Source organism: Amphiura filiformis, chromosome 12 (genome assembly GCF_039555335.1).
Source record: "Amphiura filiformis chromosome 12, Afil_fr2py, whole genome shotgun sequence".
In the NCBI taxonomy this organism is placed as follows: domain Eukaryota; kingdom Metazoa; phylum Echinodermata; class Ophiuroidea; order Amphilepidida; family Amphiuridae; genus Amphiura; species Amphiura filiformis.
In genome coordinates, this window is record NC_092639.1 from 52,058,190 (window position 1) to 52,080,326 (window position 22,137).

Below are 22,137 nucleotides of genomic sequence, written 5' to 3' on the forward strand. Positions count from 1 at the left end.
GAACAGTTGAAGGGGTTTTCCGTCCGGGTTTTAACGCTCTTGAAGGTAACAGGGTAATGAACTATTTATTAATATTCACTAGTCGTGTTCTTGTTTGTTTTTTGTTTTTTTGAGTAAATGATGTTGTACATGTACAAAGGTCTGATAATTATTAAATTATTCCACATATCATGCAGTTTCTTTTTACTTTAGGATCAAAGCATATTATATCACTCGTACATAAATTCTAGATAGTTCATTGGTTGATAGCCATTTATCATTTTTACCATCAGCCTCTCCGTGTGATAGTTTTTACCATCATTTTTACCATCAGCCTCTCCGTGTGATAGTTTTTACCATCATAGTGCTACGCCGTAGTGCGCCTGCGCCAAGCCGTGCGCTGACTCTTAGCCTCGCCGATTTAGTTATGGGGTGGACACCAAAATGTGAAGTATATCACGGTAAAACATGGTGCTATGTTGATGAAAAAATGTATTTCCTACCTTAAATAGTATTTTAGTAAATAGAATTTATGTATGAGTGATATAAAACAAATATTAACTGTCTTAAATTCGTGTAATGGTCGAAATATAATCACTCGGTGAAAGATGTATTGTTCCATTCCACTCGCCGTTCCGGCTCGTCACGGCAAAACATGGTCGTTATGTTGATGAAAAAATGTATTCCCTATCTTAAATAGTATTTTTGAGCAACAGAATTTATGTATGAGTGATATAAAAACAAATATTAACTGTCTTCGTGTAATGATCGAAATATAATTACTCGGTGAAAAGTTCCGGCTCGTGGAATGGAACAATCCATCTTTCACCTCGTGATTATATTTCGACCATCACACTCATCGACAGTTAATATTTGTATCACTCATACATAAATTCTAGACAGTTCATTGGTTGATTACCATTTATCATTTTTACCATCAGCCTCTCCGTGTGATAGTCTTTACCGTCATAGTGCTGCACCGTAGTGCGCCTGCGCCAAGCTGTGCGCTTACTCTTAGACTCGCCGATTTAGTTATGGGGTGGACCCCAAAATGTGAAGTATATCACGGTAAAACATGGTGCTATGTTGATGAAAAAATGTATTTCCTACCTTAAATAGTATTTTAGTAAATAGAATTTATGTATGAGTGATATAAAACAAATATTAACTGTCTTAAATTCGTGTAATGGTCGAAATATAATCACTCGGTGAAAGATGTATTGTTCCATTCCACTCGCCGTTCCGGCTCGTGGAATGGAACAATCCATCTTTCACCTCGTGATTATATTTCGACCATCACACTCATAGACAGTTAATATTTGTATACTATACAACACCTTGGGCCGGTGCAATAATGATAAAAATCACTTTAAAAGGGAATGTCTATTAAGGTTATTAATTATTTTAAACTGTTGTGATTTGGTAGTTCACAGCATCTTACGAATGGTAGTGAGCTTTGGCAAAAACTGCATTGCTCAATTCATAGCGAGCGAGTAGAAGAATTAAAATATCACAGATATACTTTAATAGGTACTGCGGTTCTTGAGTTATGTTGTAAAGAGGGCTGAAACAACAACACTTTTGTAAAACGTACATAACTCATTAACAACAATAAATTAAGCAAGTTTGCAAAGTATACGATTTGTAGAATGAACTTTTGCAAAACATCAAGGTATTAATTTTCAATAATATATTGATCTAGATAATGAAAATTGATTTTTAGGTTGCTTCGACCAACAATACCTCGTCTACCCTTAAGGCAATTTCCGAAGCCTAAATTGCGTAAGATGTAGGTCATAACATGATGTTTATTCTTGGAGAATTTCACGAAGACGAATCTATGTATAAAGTATTAGATTTTTTACATGCTACTATTTATTTAAATAGCATTTATTTTATTTAAAGGGGTATTTTGTGATGTTAGCATTCCCTTAATTTCATGCTCAGTAGTATTTTGCAACTTAGCGAAATGTGGTTTGACCAGGAGTAACAACGTATATGATAATTTAATAAAGGTACTAAAATAGTTCATCGGTCTATAAAACTGTGTCAATAAAGACTAAAACGATATGTAAAATTGTCCAATTAAAGCCTTTACATAAATACCCATTCCAATAATCAGGTGACGTATTCTTGTTGTAGGACTAGTAGTATGTCTTGTATAAAACATTGTCATGTCTATATTCATATCATTTTCAGTAGTGAATAAAAAAACAATAACTAGATAAATTACATTTGTTCTAATTCTTTATTGCTGTCTTCTTTTACGACAATAAATCAATGGAAATAAATAATAAATTCTTCTATTTGAAAAACAATCCATAAGAATCAAACATTACATTACATCGACTATTCTACGTCCAATACTTGTCACCTTTATTGTGGCTTTTACACTAGACTGATTATGCATGCAGTGAACTCAAACTGCTCTTTTCCTGTACATGTAGACAGTGTTTTTAGTGCGAGATTTCACAATTGTGATGAACTCATACCATATTGTTATTTAAAAAAAAAAAACACCTTTTGGTGGTGCGCATGAACATGATGAATAAAAGGTGGGAAATCCTCAACTGAACTGAACTGAACTACAGGGTTGCCAAAAGATTTCAGCCCGAATCGCGGGTCAAATAATCGAAAAGTCGCCCAATTTGTCTCTTAACCATTGGCTTCTATGGGACAGGAAATTGTCAAAAGTCGCGGGGAAAATCTTCAAAAGTCGCCCAATTGGGCTACCAAATCGCGGGTTTGGCAACCCTGCAGTGAACTATGGCTCTTACTAGACCTCTTATTTATTGATTGAGATGTCATGATCCTGTCAAGTTCACTGATGAGCCGCTTTGAATATAAAAGGGCTTTGTCACAACTAGTAGTGAAGTTATGTCATCATATTGTCATGCATGAGATACAGAAATAAGTCGATGGGCTTGATTCCATAACCTCATTTGCTTGGTCGTGAGTACTTATGACAAACGCATGAAACGAAAGTCCTAAGTCAGAAAGTCTATGTATGTACTGATGTAAACCTGCAGCGACTGCAAAGATTTTGGTGAGAAAAAGAGCGGTACACCAGCGCCTAAAACGACATTCCAAAAAGTAAGTTTTACAACTAGCTTTGTCTTGAAGAACTATTTGATAAACTTGTTCAATAGTGCACGGTTTATCACCGTACAGAAATGGGCCTACGAGCAGAGTCTCTCAGCATTTGTAGTGGTTCGTGAATTTTCCAGGTTCGTCGTTGCATTTTCAACTTAAACTTGATGGCACTAGTTCAAAAGAATTTAACTGTAAGCTACACAATATAAAACCCCGAGAAGATGAGATATGCATACGTGATTAATTGTTTTATGTTTATTATTTTAAGACTATGTACTAAGATTTAAAATATTAATTAACAACTTGAATTAAATTCACCTTTCGGTCAGCGTCCGTTTCAGGTGACATAATTTACTAATAGGTATGTTATATGATATAACCAATTACATTTGAGTTCGATGAAACTATCATAATGTCTTTAAAGTTAATCTCTAATCTTTTCGATTGATTTCAATGAATATATTGATAATAATCCGTAGTTGGATCAGTTCAATGTAAAAAAGCTCAATAAAAACAATTCTGATATTATATATTCAGTGAAAAGAAAAGTTACACAAGGATATCCTAGCTCTTATCCTATCATGCATGAAGCAATATTATATAGGCTATTTCTTCATAAGACCTCGAATAAATTGCTTCAATGGCATCGTACTATAACTCAAATATCATTAAACCGAACCAGTTTAAGGTTAGACGAGGTATTGTTGGTCGAAGCAACCTAAAAATCGATTTTCATTATCTAGATCAATATATTATTGAAAATTAACACCTTGATGTTTTGCAAAAGTTCATTCTACAAATCGTATACTTTGCAAACTTGCTTAATTTATTGTTGTTAATGAGTTATGTACGTTTTACAAAAGTGTTGTTGTTTCAGCCCTCTTCATGCACAACGTAACTCAAGAACCGAAGCACCTATCAAAGTATATCTGTGATATTTTAATTCTTCTACTCGCTCGCTAATGCAGTTTTTGCTAAAGCTCACTGCCATTCGTAAGATGCTGTGAATTACAAAATCACAACAGTTTAAAAAAATTAATAACCTTAATCCAAAGCGGAACTTATCATTGAAAGGTAGGCCTATTATAGTGGGAGAAACAAGTAAAACACCGTCGGACAGTAGGCCTATGCAGTATGCACTATGCAGGGAGTCAAGAAACAACAAAATGTAGGCACAGAAGTAGGCAAAGTTTGATGGCCGCAAAAATGACCAATTTCAAAGCAGGTAAAAGTATCCGACGTTTTGAACACGGAGATTTTCATCGCTTCCAGTGCATTTGTGCTTTTGAATTCTGTTACCCTTCGCTAGTTAATAACAATTTGTACTATATTCACAATGCTAGTTAATGAAGTGGACATAATTTTGGTGATTGTCAAATCGAACTTTTCATGGTCAATATTTCAATTAAATATTTCGTGGAATGTTTACAGGTTTCAATCTTCTCTGGAAGAAAGAGCAAGCAGTAATCATCCATTTCTTCTGTCACTCGGCAACATGGCGAGACTTGTGTATTCTGCTGCTTTAGGCATAATGATGACATTGCTATTGGCTTCTATCTGCTATACGCAAACAGGTTAGTTGATTTCTTCTTTACAATTTTTGATGTTTTGAAGATTAGTAGGCCTACATTGTGTATTACAATATGGAACGAGGGTATGAGGCCTCCAACAATATGGAGGGCTTACCCAGTAAACTCAAAACGTTTTCGACATCATTCGCAAAAGGTTGACAGAAAACGTTTAAATGTCGGGTTATATAAAGGGTATAAAACGTTTTCATAACATTCAAAAACATTTTATGATAACTTACTGCAAATATTCTAACATATATAGTTAGTAATTTAAGTGCCGACAAAATATTTGGCAAAAAAGGTTTTTTTAAATATTTTACAATAAAATTTCTTAAACAATTTACAAATATGTTTGTAGTGTGTTTTCATACAAAACGTTTTAAAACGTTTTCATGACCTTTATATAACCCGACATTTAATGTTATAAAAGCGTTTTTACCAAAACCAAAAGGCCAAAATATAACTTGTATAAAACGTTTTAAAAACGTTTTGTGTTTGCTGGGTAATCACTGATTGTACGAACATCCTTCGTACTTATCATTCTGCTTTTAAGGGATCTGGAATAAGCGTTTTGAGCGTTTCGACAGTATTTTTTGTGGGACATGAGAGCATATCAGACATATCGAATTACATTCTGAATACGAAGAATATCTTTTTGATATCAAATAATTTTCAGTTTTTGAAATTCACGATATAATAAAATTTTATGACAAATTATTAAAATTTGATATTTTTCACATTTTTGATATATAACAGTCCTCGAAGTAAATTTTATAAATCTAATGATATATTCTTAAAGTGTATGAAGCTAGGAGGAAAAGCCGACGATCAATTGAAAATTTTGACCTTTCATATTGAAGATATTGAAGATTTTTTTCTCAAAAAGACCCATAGTTTTTTTGGTGTTTTGGGAAAAAATCCATAAAGTTTACTTCGAGTACTATTAAATACCAAAAATATCAATTTTTAATCATTTGCCATAAAATGTGTATTACATTGCGAATGTCAAAAAATCAAAATTATTTGATATCAGAAGGACATTCTTCGTATTCAGAATGTAATTCGATATGTCTGATGTGCTCTAATGTCCCACAATAAATACTGTCCAAACGTTCATACCCCATCCCTTAAAGTATTTTGATTTCAAAAAGGCAATTCTCGAGAACATCTAGCGCCAGATTATTTGCGTAATCAGCGCGATTTTTGGACTGTTTTCTCCTATATGATCAAACAAACACAGAATTGATGTTATTTTCGATCGTGGCCTGATGGTTCATTGAACTCCCGAACGAGCCTTCAATATTTAACCGATAAAGCTGATGATTGAAGAGGTATTCCATCCACTAACCGCTTTTCGCCTGCCAAAGGGCTGGCTATATGATTCGGAGGGTTTCTTTGTGGACACAAAAGATTATAGACTATTGGTATTGATGTGAATTATTTGATTGTATTTTTTTTAAGGTGCTGCTATTCGATTTGTAAGAGAAAGAAAGTATGTTTTGCTGTTTCAACGATTGAAAACGAGTGGGTATTGCCAAAGTTATGTTTGAATTAATTATGACTTTTTAAAGTCATAATTAATTCAAAAAAATTAAAATGCCATGTCCATAGCTTTGCAGGAGTTTCGGACTAACAATCAACACATTCAGAAAACTACAGTTTAAAAGTGAAGATTGTAGTGAGTAATTAATCAGTCCTTTTGATTACAATTTGAATACATTTATAATGTGCTTGTCACTATCTACTATAGTAAAAAAGCATGGGGAAAAGGCAAAAAAGACAAAGGCAAAACAATTTGGAGTTATGAATTAAGGAGTTGACATGCGATATAGGAGTAGTGTTTTTTGCTGTTTCAGTGTGCATGTTCTCATCATTGATGGTTCAGTGGATTGTCATAAAACATGATGGATGTAATGTAAGCAAGTGTGATCCTAAAAATGCCTTTCACGGTCTTTCCCTTTTAAAGGGAATATTATTCTCAAGTGAAATTCAGACTGATACCATACTGTTTTTTAGCATTAGTGGAATTCTATTTTCGTTGAATAGATTCATCAGGTTTGTTCAGTAAATAAACATTTTGGATTTTTGTTTGACAAAACCAAGTGAATACTCGCTACAAAATTTCGTCCTACTTGTTTCTGGTACTATTTGTTTTTACAAAGTTGTATTGGTTTTTAAACAGCTACACCTGCATTGATATATACAGTGTAAAATATTACAGTTATTTTACAGCACTTTCTCGTAAACTTTGCGGTAACTTACTGTAAATTTGAATTACTATTTCACTAAAAATAGGCATGTTAGTGCCGTTAGACTGTATTTGTTTTTTTGGTGTTTTTTTTGTGTGTGTTAAGTGTTAGATCGTCCATTTTTTAAAACAGTAAATGGCCGTATTCTCCTAACAGATTGTGTTTTTAATGCTATTTCGTAACAGTGTACATAGTTGCGCCAACAACTATGTTAACGGTAGTTGGCAACCTAGTTGCCAGGTATTTTACCGTAAAACATATACGTGCTTTCTACCGTATTCTATACAGGATTATGGACATTCTACCTTACCTACGGCAAAATACCGTATATTATGCTAATTATATTGTGAAATACCTGTAAAATAGTCGTTTTTACGGTAGAATGCTGGCAACTTAGTTGTCAGGTATTCTCCCGTAAAAATGACGGTCAAATGTTTACAGTAGTGAATTTGAAATTGCAAGGCTTTTAAAAACCATTTACCAATCACCAATTTCCCTTCATTTATTTACTCTGATGATATAGTACCAGCTGACCATGAATGTGTCCGTGAGTGTAAATGGCCACCAGAACCTAAGACCTGTCGTTATGTCTTCACCATGGAATGGCGTCTAGCAATGTGGCCAGCTGCCTGTTTTGATTGTCCCTTCAACATAACCGATTGTGATCGTCCGGGATGTATTCCAGTTAACGGAGTTGAACGTCCGATTTTTGTGGTAAACAGGCAACTTCCTGGTCCTCCGATTCAGGTAATGATTCCAACTTTAGAATCGTCCTTAATGGCATTGCAGATACAGGAAAGATAACATTAGTCTTATACTTGTAATATCATTTGCATACAATAATAATAATAAAGGTCCTAATTTGACCCTTGAGGTACACCACAAGAAAATTTATATATACAGATTTATATGCATCAGTTATAGACGAATCGATTTTCACGCATTCCTACACCTCAATGGCAGCCATAGCTGTTCTATCCTATCTGAAAACTGCAATCAATCACCAGTGTTACACGTAGCTAAAAGAATCATTGATAAAACTTTACAACACAATATAATATAACACCGATTTTTAAGCGGCTTTAATCCACCCTATCGGGCAGTCACAACACCAGTTTGGTGCGCCGGGGACCCGGCAATGGCCGAATGAATTTTGACCATCACATGTCTCGTTGGATTCATCTATAAAATACATTCTGTTTCCTGTCACCATGGTTACACGAATAATCCGTGAACCAATTAAAAACATTACCCTTGAAGCCGCAATATTTTAACTTATATAATAAAATATTATGATCAAAGCAATACTAAAGATGGTGAAATCAATGAAATGAACCATGTACCAAAGTGCAATTACGTGATTACTAGTTCAATGTCTCCTTGGCATTTAAATAATTTTTACATTTTAGAGCATAGTCAGTGCTAAAATCTTCCCAATAATTGCGACATGTGTAAAATCAGGCAATACACCTCCCGACCGTCCCCTTAACCTCACGCATACCCACGCACGTTAACCATTCTTTGACTTCTTTCACAGGTTTGCGAGGATGATACGGTCGAAGTAAAAGTTTGGAATCGTCTTGGTAATTCCGACGGTACTTCTGTCCATTGGCACGCCATACATCAACGGGGCACGCCATACATGGATGGGCCAGCTATGATCACTCAGTGTCCTATTTCACCGCAGTCAAGTTTTACCTACAATTTTAAGGTATTACTAGTAATAAAACTAAAGAATATATATTATATGCATTACCCAATTATTAATTTTACATTTTCATTATGTATACATTATTCTACATGATTATGTTTTGCTGGACCCAAGTGTGTGAAAATATTGGATCCAAAACACAATAATGATAAAATTGGATGCTTTACGCTCAAAATTTATTGGTCTCGCTATGAGTTTTAAAATTTTGGACGAGACGTCCAGTCCAATATTTTAAAACTTATAGCTTGACTAATAAATATGGGCTCAATCTGTCCAATTTTATATCAAAATCGCGTTAAAGCTATGTGTAAGCCTAGTGAACAACTGAATCTATGAACCTGGATTTTTTTCAAGACGAAATTTTTTAAGGGCGGGGTATTTGCATACATAACTATGGCGTATGATAAAGTGGCTTTTAGTCTTACCTTTAACCTTAGCCTAAAAAGGAAGACGCGTACAATATTTGGTCGAAATTTGATCGACTGTTCCAAATCGGTTCCTTACCAAAATCTTTTGAAAAAGTTTGACGCCAATCAAACACTTATTTTACTGTCACATGCATGTCATAATCCTCTTTTAACCCCTCTTAGGCGTATCCTGGTGGCACACATTACTGGCACTCACACTCCAATTTACAGCGAATTGATGGCGGTTTTGGTGCGTTCATCGTCAACCAAGCTCCAGATCGTGACCCCAACAGTGACCTTTACGACTTTGATCTTCCGGAGCATGTGGTCATAGTACAAGCTTGGCCAGATCTACCAGCGACTCCATTTGGAGAAACACCGGGACAAATACCTGCACCAACGATTAACGCTAAAGGACAGTTTAAACAATTTGTAAAGGGCAACGATACGGCGTATACTCCACGAGAAGTATTCCAGGTCAAACAGGGTCAGAGGTATCGCTTCCGGGTCATCGGAAATAACAACTGTCATATGTACGTCAGCGTGGATGGGCACAATCTGACTGCAATCGCTACTGACGGCGCTCCAATAAAACCAGTATCGGTAGATCGTATTGGGGTAGCGTCCGGAGAAAGATACGACTTTGTATTGACAGCCGATCAAGATGTCGGTAACTACTGGTTTCGTGTTCAAGTCCATGAGGGCGTTTTTACTGCCGAAATGGGCCTCAGGAAGAACTTGCAATTCTGCGCTATGAAGATGCACCGGAAGAAGATCCACAGGAAGTATCTGAAGATGGTGACAATGACCTTATCTTGAACCCTGCGACCCTTGACACACCCAATGGGATTAATCTGATAGACGTTGAGTCAGCTGGTAAATATGAATTTGATTGGTTAATTATTACTATTATAAATAATAAAGTTTCTTATCTTATCTCACACCAATTACAATAATTCAGTGAGAGCGAAGTTCAGGCATCAGATCAGACCAAGTGATTTGTATTTTGTTCATTTATTTTGTCGTAAACTGTTGTTTTCTGTTTTGTGCAAGAAAGGTTCAATATCAATTCATTACGTTAAATAATTTGAACGTATTGCAAGCATTTGTCTTAATTTGCTTGCTTGTTTGTTTGTATTATTTGATCCTTTACAATGTGAAACTCCGCAGGTTTAGCGTTTCCAAGCCTTACATTCGACAGACATAAGTGTATGTCTGATCGTACAACTCAATTATGTATCAACTGGTTGATTAGAAACATCGTTATACAGAATTCGCCCGTAATACTGTTCAACTAGAGCTGTTATTATATCACGGAACGTCTTGACTATGTCTAAGAGAGATCTTAATCGTTTGTAGAATTAGCAACCTAAGTGTGTACGTTTAATAGGTTTCAAACCAAAATTTGACAACTTCATTGGCTCCCTGTCAGTGAGCAGTGGCGAGAGGATTGTGTAAAAGATGTTGCTTTATGTGTTTTAAGGGAGCCATTGCCGAATAGGGTGCAAGTCTACTAGTCTTATTACAAGACTGCTCTACGCCAACCATTTACACGAACCCTAAACTCCGCAAACGAGGACTAGCAAGTTGCACCCTATTCGGTAATTGTACCCTTTCTTTTTTATCATTATAGTTCCTGATGATGAGAGATTACTGAATGAGCCAGACAAACGCTTCTATTTAGAGCTCGGGTGGACCGAAGCTTCGCCACAACATTTTAATTCTCAAGATTACCCACATCCACCTGAATCGGAACCAGGCCAGTATACCACCCACATGAACTATGTGAGTTTCAAAATCCCGCCATCTCCGCTGCTTTCACAATATGGCGACATCCCGAAGAAGGACTTTTGCTATATTGATGAATATCCTGCTGGAAGAGAGAAGTGTACCAGAGAATACTGCAGTTGCACACAGATATTGAAGCTGGAACTGGGACAGGTAAAATAGTCTCCTGATTGCAATTATGTCATAGCGATCGTCCTTGTAGTAGAAGTAGTATACCATGCGAGTGTGACTGTGGAATAGTCGAACTATGATAATCACGAAGTAAAAGATGAATTGTTTTATTCCACGAGCCTGAACAGCAAGTGGAATGGAACTCATTTTTCAATGAATGGTATGATTGCACGTCGAATTTAACGAATTGTTTTATTATACATCATACACAGTACTAGTACTCACATTTCATAAATATCTAATTTATTTAATTTACCACAAAAAATAAGACCTGTCGTATTTCATTCCACCCCACCTTACCTTATTAATGGGAATCTACCAAACCACTGTCTAGAATTACCTTACCTTATTAATGGGAATCTACCAAACAACTGTCTAGAATTACCTTACCTTATTAATGGGAATCTACCAAACAACTGTCTAGAATTACCTTACCTTATTAATGGGAATCTACCAATCAACTGTCTAGAATTACCTTACCTTATTAATGGGAATCTACCAAACAACTGTCTAGAATTACCTTACCTTATTAATGGGAATCTACCAAACAACTGTCTAGAATTACCTTACCTTATTAATGGGAATCTACCAATCAACTGTCTAGAATTACCTTACCTTATTAATGTGAATCTACCAATCAACTGTCTAGAATTACCTTACCTTATTAATGGGAATCTACCAAACCACTGTCTAGAATTACCTTACCTTATTAATGGGAATCTACCGAACAACTGTCTAGAATTACCTTACCTTATTAATGGGAATCTACCAATCAACTGTCTAGAATTACCTTACCTTATTAATGTGAATCTACCAATCAACTGTCTAGAATTACCTTACCTTATTAATGGGAATCTACCAAACCACTGTCTAGAATTACCTTACCTTATTAATGGGAATCTACCAAACAACTGTCTAGAATTACCTTACCTTATTAATGGGAATCTACCAAACAACTGTCTAGAATTACCTTACCTTATTAATGGGAATCTACCAATCAACTGTCTAGAATTACCTTACCTTATTAATGTGAATCTACCAATCAACTGTCTATAGAATTACCTTACCTTATTAATGGGAATCTACCAAACCACTGTCTAGAATTACCTTACCTTATTAATGGGAATCTACCAAACAACTGTCTAGAATTACCTTACCTTATTAATGGGAATCTACCAAACAACTGTCTAGAATTACCTTACCTTATTAATGGGAATCTACCAATCAACTGTCTAGAATTACCTTACCTTATTAATGGGCATCTACCAATCAAGTGTCTAGAATTACCTTACCTTATTAATGGGAATCTACCAAACAACTGTCTAGAATTACCTTTTCCTTATTAATGTGAATCTACCAATCATCTGTCTAGAATTACCTTACCTTATTAATGGGAATCTACCAAACAACTGTCTAGAATTACCTTACCTTATTAATGGGAATCTACCAAACAACTGTCTAGAATTACCTTACCTTATTAATGGGAATCTACCAATCAACTGTCTAGAATTACCTTACCTTATTAAAGGGAATCTACCAAACAACTGTCTAGAATTACCTTACCTTATTAATGGGAATCTACCAAACAACTGTCTAGAATTACCTTTTCCTTATTAATGTGAATCTACCAATCAACTGTCTAGAATTACCATACCTTATTAATGGGAATCTACCAATCAACTGTCTAGAATTACCTTACCTTATTAATGGGAATCTACCAAACAACTGTCTAGAATTACCTTACCTTATTAATGGGAATCTACCAAACAACTGTCTAGAATTACCTTACCTTATTAATGGGAATCTACCAAACAACTGTCTAGAATTACCTTACCTTATTAATGGGAATCTACCAATCAACTGTCTAGAATTACCTTACCTTATTAATGGGAATCTACCAATCAACTGTCTAGAATTACCTTACCTTATTAATGGGAATCTACCAAACAACTGTCTAGAATTACCTTACCTTATTAATGGGAATCTACCAATCAACTGTCTAGAATTACCTTACCTTATTAATGGGAATCCACCAAACAACTGTCTAGAATTACCTTACCTTATTAATGGGAATCTACCAAACTGTCTAGAATTACCTTACCTTATTAATGGGAATCCACCAAACAACTGTCTAGAATTACCATACCTTATTAATGGGAATCTACCAAACAACTGTCTAGAATTACCTTTTCCTTATTGGGAATCTACCAAACCACTGTCTAGAATTACCTTACCTTATTAATGGGAATCTACCAATCAACTGTCTAGAATTACCTTACCTTATTAATGGGAATCTACCAATCAACTGTCTAGAATTACCTTACCTTATTAATGGGAATCTACCAATCAACTGTCTAGAATTACCTTACCTTATTAATGTGAATCTACCAATCAACTGTCTAGAATTACCTTACCTTATTAATGGGAATCTACCAAACCACTGTCTAGAATTACCTTACCTTATTAATGGGAATCTACCAAACAACTGTCTAGAATTACCTTACCTTATTAATGGGAATCTACCAAACAACTGTCTAGAATTACCTTACCTTATTAATGGGAATCTACCAATCAACTGTCTAGAATTACCTTACCTTATTAATGGGCATCTACCAATCAACTGTCTAGAATTACCTTACCTTATTAATGGGAATCTACCAAACAACTGTCTAGAATTACCTTTTCCTTATTAATGTGAATCTACCAATCATCTGTCTAGAATTACCTTACCTTATTAATGGGAATCTACCAAACAACTGTCTAGAATTACCTTACCTTATTAATGGGAATCTACCAAACAACTGTCTAGAATTACCTTACCTTATTAATGGGAATCTACCAATCAACTGTCTAGAATTACCTTACCTTATTAAAGGGAATCTACCAAACAACTGTCTAGAATTACCTTACCTTATTAATGGGAATCTACCAAACAACTGTCTAGAATTACCTTTTCCTTATTAATGTGAATTTACCAATCAACTGTCTAGAATTACCATACCTTATTAATGGGAATCTACCAATCAACTGTCTAGAATTACCTTACCTTATTAAAGGGAATCTACCAAACAACTGTCTAGAATTACCTTACCTTATTAATGGGAATCTACCAAACAACTGTCTAGAATTACCTTACCTTATTAATGGGAATCTACCAAACAACTGTCTAGAATTACCTTACCTTATTAATGGGAATCTACCAATCAACTGTCTAGAATTACCTTACCTTATTAATGGGAATCTACCAATCAACTGTCTAGAATTACCTTACCTTATTAATGGGAATCTACCAAACAACTGTCTAGAATTACCTTACCTTATTAATGGGTCTAGAATTACCTTACCTTATTAATGGGAATCCACCAAACAACTGTCTAGAATTACCTTACCTTATTAATGGGAATCTACCAAACTGTCTAGAATTACCTTACCTTATTAATGGGAATCCACCAAACAACTGTCTAGAATTACCATACCTTATTAATGGGAATCTACCAAACAACTGTCTAGAATTACCTTACCTTATTAATGGGAATCTACCAAACCACTGTCTAGAATTACCTTACCTTATTAATGGGAATCTACCAATCAACTGTCTAGAATTACCTTACCTTATTAATGGGAATCTACCAATCAACTGTCTAGAATTACCTTACCTTATTAATGGGAATCTACCAATCAACTGTCTAGAATTACCTTACCTTAAGCGCTATTTACATGGAGACTTTACCCTTGCCTACATAATAACCATAAATTTTATTTTGATGGATGACTTGCCCTGGCGATGCAATTTACATGGGGACATAGACCCTCGTTTCATCTTTTCTGTTTCGGGAGCTCTATTGTTCAGAAACGAAAACGCAAGGGATTTATGTGAATTGATCTGCTCCTTGAATTCATTGAAGTACCAATCAGCTGATTTCAATAGGTAGATACCTGCATGCCTGTTGTTAATAAAGGCTGGATAAGACACGAATAGAACACACACAGTGTGTGGATGACCGGTGTTTTTAGTGGTCTAGCGCCCCTTTCGCTCGCTTTAATGTCCTCTAATACCGATAGGCCTTTGATGTTGGTAAACTGATTCACATGTAATGTGACAAAATGCCAATCCGAATGAAAAGGTCGAATTTTCTGGAAAAACGTTGAAATATAGGCCCAATTGTCAGATTAACAATTGATTGTCATACCATGTCATATTTATTCAACATCATCATCATCATCGTCATTGTCATCAACATCAGCACCATCACTATCATCATCATCATCATCATCATCATCATCATCATCATCCCCTCTCCTCTCCTCTCCTCTCCTCTCCTCGCTCTCCTCTCCTCTCCTCTCCTCTCCTCTCCCTCCCTCCCTCCCTCCCTCTCTCTCCTCTCCTCTACCAGATCATCTCCGCGTCTCATCATCCCACTCTCTCAAATAATATACATTTAAAATAGATTTGAGTCTGGCAAATTTGCCTGAAGCAAGTATCAGATTACCAATTTCAATGAAAGAAATCCTTTTAGTTTCACTTCAACGCACTTCTCTGGTGTTGCATATTACCAAGTTTTAAGGTGTATTTGGGACGAAAATAATTCCCCATTATCGCTACATAAGCATAATATGACCGATTTTTGCGCGATTGCACGTCGAACAAGTATACGTAATTCTTGGCAACACTGATTACTATTGATTAATTTATATTAATCATGTCAATGTATATTTCGACGCTGGGTTATTTTCAGGAGATACTCCCGCTTAGGCTGGAGTACCTATACACCCAACGCAAGTCAATTGAAGCCGTACACTATATCGCGAATTTACCACCGTAAAATTTAGACACTTCTTTTGTCTAGATTAGCATCAACCCTCTCATCTCACGTTTTTCATGTCAGAAATTAACATAACTCCCGAAACCGAAACAGAAGTTCTCTTCGTTCAACTTTTCTGTAGTCAACAAAAGACTAGAATAAAAGGATTGTTCACACGTACCATGCTAACACTTCAAAATAACAATGAGATCCGAAACCGAAACCGGAAACCGAAACCGAAACAGAAAAGATGAAAGGACCCAGAGTCCAGCAATTGTGACCTCAATCAACTATATCTGGGGCCCTCCTATGTGACCTATAAAACCATAACCAGGTAAATACATAACAAAAGTGTGTAAAAGCCATCAACATTCCAGAGAAACTCTCAGGAGAGTGTAGTACTGTCTTGAAAAAATAGCCCCGGTTCTATTTTGAGGAAACTATGAAAGGTCAGAGGTCCAGGGGTATTGCCTGGCAAAATTACCAATATACACGAGGACTTTCCCTTGCTGGAAATAAATTTCCAGCAATAGAGTCTCCATGTAAACTGTGCATTATTAATGGGAATCTACCAATCAACGGTCTAGAATTTGTGTATGAGCGCATCAGCTGGTAGTAAGAAATGTGTGCAGTTTGTTTTGTTTTTCATTTTCAGGTAGTGGAACTAGTGTTGGTGAGTGAGGGGTCCGAACATCCCATGCATATTCATGGCTATTCTTTCCGAGTGGTAGGTTCTGGTGGCCTTCCAGATAGAGTAACTGTTGAAGATGTCATAGAAATGGATAAACAAGGTAAAGCAAAGCAAAACACCTCATTCTGCCGGTGTGAAGTTAATGATGAGTTTTATGTGCAACACATCCCTTTCAAATGGTATCTTTCTTTGGACCATTATATACCTTTGATTGGTAACCATTATAAAGCCGTAATATAGGACCTTCGATTTCAGTCGAATATTATATCGGTTAGGCCTATTCTTTGACAACATTTATAAAATAATATTAGAAACAACTATCAGGAAGATTTTCTGTGCTTTTTGTGTTTGAGGTCTCTTATCCAGTAGGTAGAATAGTTATGAAATGTCCCCTCGCTTCCACTCAGTTTACAGGTGATATCCGTGTCACGTGGTTCAAAGTGGTACTTATAAATTGCGCGTAATCTCGTGTTTAAACTAAGACGAATGAATTCTGAGGACACAATCTTAGTTTATCGAAAAGAAGAACAATCTTGGGTCTGTTACCGCACTCAGCCTTACAGTCCGAGGCAACGTCGGTTATAAAGTGTGAAAAACGCACTTGCCCAGACTGTTAAATCAAAAACTTGAATTAACTAATTAGTAGTAATATGAATTAATTTTGTTTTGTTTTTGTATTCATGAAATGTTTTCATCAGGTGATATTACACGGAAGCTTGAGGGCGCTGTTCTAAAAGACAATGTTCCTATGGAGAACGGCGGGTACTACATCGTGCGATTTGTGGCTGACAATCCTGGAAAATGGCTGTTCCACTGCCATGATATCTTCCACCATGATGTAAGTTATTACTGGGTGTATTTCGGGATGTGGAGGGATTTTTCTAATTTTTTTAATGAACACTCCAACATGTTTATAGTATCAATATAAACATGTTGGTGTGTTATTATTTTGTTATGAAAAATACCCTTGTAGGCTGGTTGTAATGTTAATCGTAGGTAACGCCACCTACGTCTATAGTACGGAAATTAACGCGTTGAAGTATTCAAACAATCTTTAATGCAGAGAGTTTTACAGAGTTTTATTTGATAAATATTCATTTCATTTATTTGTTGTTCGTTCAATTATTCATTCGTGTTCATTCAATCATCGATTCATTCATTCATTAGTTCATTAATTAATTAGTTAATTAGTTAATTCATTCATTCATTCGTGTATGTGGTTATTTATTTATTTATTTATTTATTTATATATTTATTTATTTATTATTTTATTTATTTATTTATTTATCAATCAGTATGGCATGCAAATCGTCATTCAAGTTGGTGAGGAATCAGATCTTCCTCCAATACCAGCTGATTTCCCACGCTGTGGTTCCTGGTCTAAACCAGCTGACGAAAACAAGGAGGCAAGCAAAAAGGAGAGAAAGCCGAACGGCGAACACAACGAACCAGCTAAAAAAGGCAGGAAGCAACCAAGCGCCGAGTAATCGACAAAAAAAACCCAAAATAAACTAATAAACAATTTATTAAAATGATAGCTCTCCATCTGTTGGTGTTTTGAAAAGCCCGTCTCTTCCAAACGCACCTATCCGCCTGAAATGACTACACGTTATACTGAATCCAATCATGGGTTTTTGGAGGCAAGCATTTCAAAAACACCAAACACGGATGGAGAACAACAATACAGGTTGATTTCTTTCAATTGAAAAGTCTGTTTTAAATCGTTGTTGCGGATTCTAAAAGAACATCTTAAGAGTATTTGGAAAAAACAATGACAAATTACAAATTATAAATTACAAATATGGCGCCTGTTTCAAGTCAGAGTGTCAAAATTAAGTTTTGTCCGCACGTAAGCCTATATGGGATGTATCATCAGTGGTGCAATTTCATATTTCGATTTTGGGTGAAACAATTGACGTTCGACTTGCATACCACGGCCCTACACTTCTCATATCGCCTTGATAAGAGTTCGAAGCCCTGTCAACAACAGAGGGCAGTAATCCCGCGGTAAAGATGTCTGATGAACCGCGCTAATGAGCTGGTCAGAAACCATAGAAAAAGCTCGTTTCCGGTAAAAATATACAGGTAACTTTCACAAATTTCTAGATACAGTTACTAGAAGGACGTGCGATGCTAATCCAACCATTTGTTAACCATTTTTTTCTTGAGGAAGCAATAATTACTCCTCATGAATATTACTGACATGTTGATGACATCATAGTTACTCGCATTTTGTTCATTTTGACATTTTGAAACATTTAACGCTCAAATAGCACACAAAATCAATCAGAAATATATTTCTTTATTTCACCTGAATTTCCTTGCCGAAATTTTAGCATCAGAGCAATTTCCTTTTAAAGATACAGCTTTTATAAGTATTATATGTCACTTCTGTTTAATTGTTATAATTTGTATTATGAATACAAATAGTGATGTCCGTTTGTGCTGTATTTTGATAGTTTTCCATATCCGATTTTAATGATAAAACATATTCCCTGCAGAAAAAACAAAATAGCAAAACATGCAACAATTTGTAACATTCTCCATTAACTTGACCATCTATTGTTTGGATTGTGATGTAATTAACGTGTGTAATGAGATTCTCTCTTTCTGAATCTGACAAGTAAAATTTTATTTTTCATCACGATTTCGCATCAAATTCACACATTTCTGGATCAAATAGCATATAAAACATTTTGAAATATTAAAATGTGGTTTATAAATAACGCTAATAAAATCATTGGAGTTCATCAAGCAATCGCTTTTTATGATTTTCAAGGCAATATGCATAAATGATGATTCTGCATGTACAAATTTTTTCACTTCAGTAAGCTCGACTTTTGACCAACGTTCATTATTGATCCAGATTTCTATTGTTTGCAGCTGACATCAAAGAATCCCATGTGTATGAGATTGTGCATTGAATTGGATTACTCGTGTGTTATTTAGCTTATTGATCGCTAGATGGAAGCGAACATGATACATATTACGTAGGATTCCATGCATGTGCGGGGAGTTGAACCCAAGCGACCAGAACTATGAACACTTTGAAGTGTTAGCACCTTGCAGGGCCGTGATACATGTATAAATCATTTTCTTCCAGTGTTTGTGGCGTTTTATAAAATTGGTTAAGTACATTTATGAGTACTGTGTTAGTGGTTTTATTTTACTGTGAATTAATTTTTAAGTACAGAATCCACTGATATCCGATATCATGTCTTATGCCTGTATTTTGCCGCAAAACATGTATTAGTAGAATTGTTTTAGAAAGCAAAAAATAGCGTTATAACGTAACTTACGCCCAAAAGGTCTTGAGAATTATTAATAACTTGCAGTGATGCGACAAGTGAGATCAATGCAGTGTGAGCCAACATGAAATAGAGAGTTAGGAAACGTACAGGGACTATAATAGGAGAACAAAGTCACTGCTAGTTGCCGAATGTAAAGTCTTGGCGATCGACCAGCGGTACTCGCTTGTGTGGGTTGGGTGGGGGTACTGGAGGAGCGGTGTGTCCCCTCGAGCTTCTCCCCCTCCCCAAGCTCACGAGTTTTATGCTTTTGGGCGGGTGCGGCGTGCCGCGCCCGCCCTGTATTCTCTGACTATTGACCTACTTTCTCACATGCCGCAGTGTTGAGAAATATCCGTGCCGGTTATATCCCAAACACCCACAGAGGTGATAGTTTACGGCGAGTTTTGTAATTATTACTTGATTTTGATATGTAAGTAATACGATAAAGTCGTCATAGGCAGTAATGTGTTTGTATTAAAAGAAATAACATAATTATTTAAGTAATAGAAATACTATTTGGAAATTGCAGCAAGATTTGCAGATGTTTTTATTTGAACAGTACCAGTTCACCAGTTTTGCTAGTTTTCCTAATCTTTGGGCTAAATTAATAGCATCGTGAAGGTCATATCATTTTATACTGATAGCTTCGGCATGTACTTAAATACAGCTTGTATGTGCATTGTGTTCAGTGTGTACATAGGCTATTTACTTTTCAAATCTTGTGACAAATAGTGCTTGTATAAGGTATTATAGTATAAGGTATTATAGACAAATTATTAGAATGCATAGTGCACCTGTAGAAATGGCTCAGGTTGAATAAAATAAATAAACATATGAATGAATATTTTATTCCCTGGATTATTTTTGTTGGGACAAAATAATGATATAGTTTGACGCTTTGAAATACAGTTATGTTAATCATAATAAAGTTACAAAGTTAAAAAATAATATCGAAATATTGTAAAATCAAATTTTTCCCCTCATAAGTTGTATCAAAATAACATATTGAGGAAATTGATATGACAGATTCTTAAACTTTGATATGGAAAGATACCCCAGCCCTGTTGTCTCACCAGAGAAGATGAGCAGAAGTCTTTCTATCTGATGATAAAAAAACCCTCTAGGTATGATCTACAAGAGTTTTATAACAATGTTTTATATAAAATGTTAACATAAAATGTCTTCTGTTATGATGTGACGGGTTAATATAAAAACAGGGACAATCTGTTCCAACTGACCAGCAGAGAACAAAGGATAAGCAATAGATAAGATTAAAATCAAGGAAAATATGACACAACCTCCAATGGGGAAATAATAAACGTATAAAGTTAAAAACTCTTTTAACTTTGTTTATACGTTTTGTGTTATTCCCCCATTGGAAATCGATGTTGTGTCATATTTTCCCTGTTTTTAATTGTGAACTTGACTTACTCATTCTTTCATTTCTCTTGACAATTTTTCATTTGCCCGCCCTATTCCTTTTAAAGGAATTTTTATTCAAGGTATTGAGAGAGCTTCCTCAGCACTCACATTTATGATTTACAATCTCTCATTTTCAAGATAAAAGGGGTCACAATTGCAACACGACTGGTGTTTATAGTGATGAGTTTCCAGAAAAGTTGTGACCGCACATAATTATTACCCCAAAGTGCGTACATCTTCTCCTACTGTAAACACAGGACGCTTATTGGACACTCGTCCTGTAGGCCCACTTTCGTGAAAGATTAAAATTTTGTTGATTTATACACACATTGTATTGTTGCGTATCCTTATAATATTAAGTGAACTTGGGTGAGAGGTGTATTTGGCCTAATAGTTTAAATGGAGAAAATAGTGGGGCTACTTAATAATGCAAATCTTTAGCAATAAAACAGAACAAATCGATTCATTACTTACCTTGTTTACATCACTCAAAAATCACTGAAATCACTACGTTTAGTTCAAATAATTACATAACTATGTTGCATAACTTTTAAAATTTACTTTTTGTATTAGTATTAAATTATGTTTTATTATGTGATTAATTGGTGCTTATTATGGTATTTACTCGCTGTAGTGGTTACAATACAATACAATACAATAAACGGAATTTAAATAGCACCTTAGCATAAGTATGAACAAAGCGCTTTACAATGATCTTAAAAGTACAACTGACACTACATCTTAGGCTACAGTAAAATGTACAACTTAATTAAAAATAAAAAACAAATAGGTTTTCAGATTAGATTTAAAAGTGGCCAGACTATGTGAAGTACGAAGTTTTACAGGTAATTTGTTCCAGAGAGCTGGCACAGAATTGCAGAAGGCTAATCCCATATGTTGTGTGAGTTCTTTTACATTCAAGCAGACTGCCATCAGCATGTGATCGTAGGAACATACCATCAG

At 35.3% G+C, this 22,137-nt stretch overlaps 1 protein-coding gene across 1 annotated transcript; it reads left to right on the plus strand.

Moving 5' to 3' along the window:
- Positions 1-2,843: 2,843 nt before the first annotated feature.
- On the plus strand, positions 2,844-18,388 carry LOC140165534 (uncharacterized). The gene is made up of 9 exons (XM_072188820.1): positions 2,844-3,072; positions 4,504-4,646; positions 7,416-7,639; positions 8,430-8,603; positions 9,194-9,821; positions 10,644-10,951; positions 16,427-16,562; positions 17,161-17,300; positions 17,758-18,388. The coding sequence occupies exons 2-9, from the start codon at positions 4,568-4,570 to the stop codon at positions 17,947-17,949; spliced, it is 1,881 nt and encodes a 626-aa protein (XP_072044921.1). The 5' UTR covers positions 2,844-3,072; positions 4,504-4,567; the 3' UTR covers positions 17,950-18,388.
- The last annotated feature ends 3,749 nt before the right edge of the window (positions 18,389-22,137 follow it).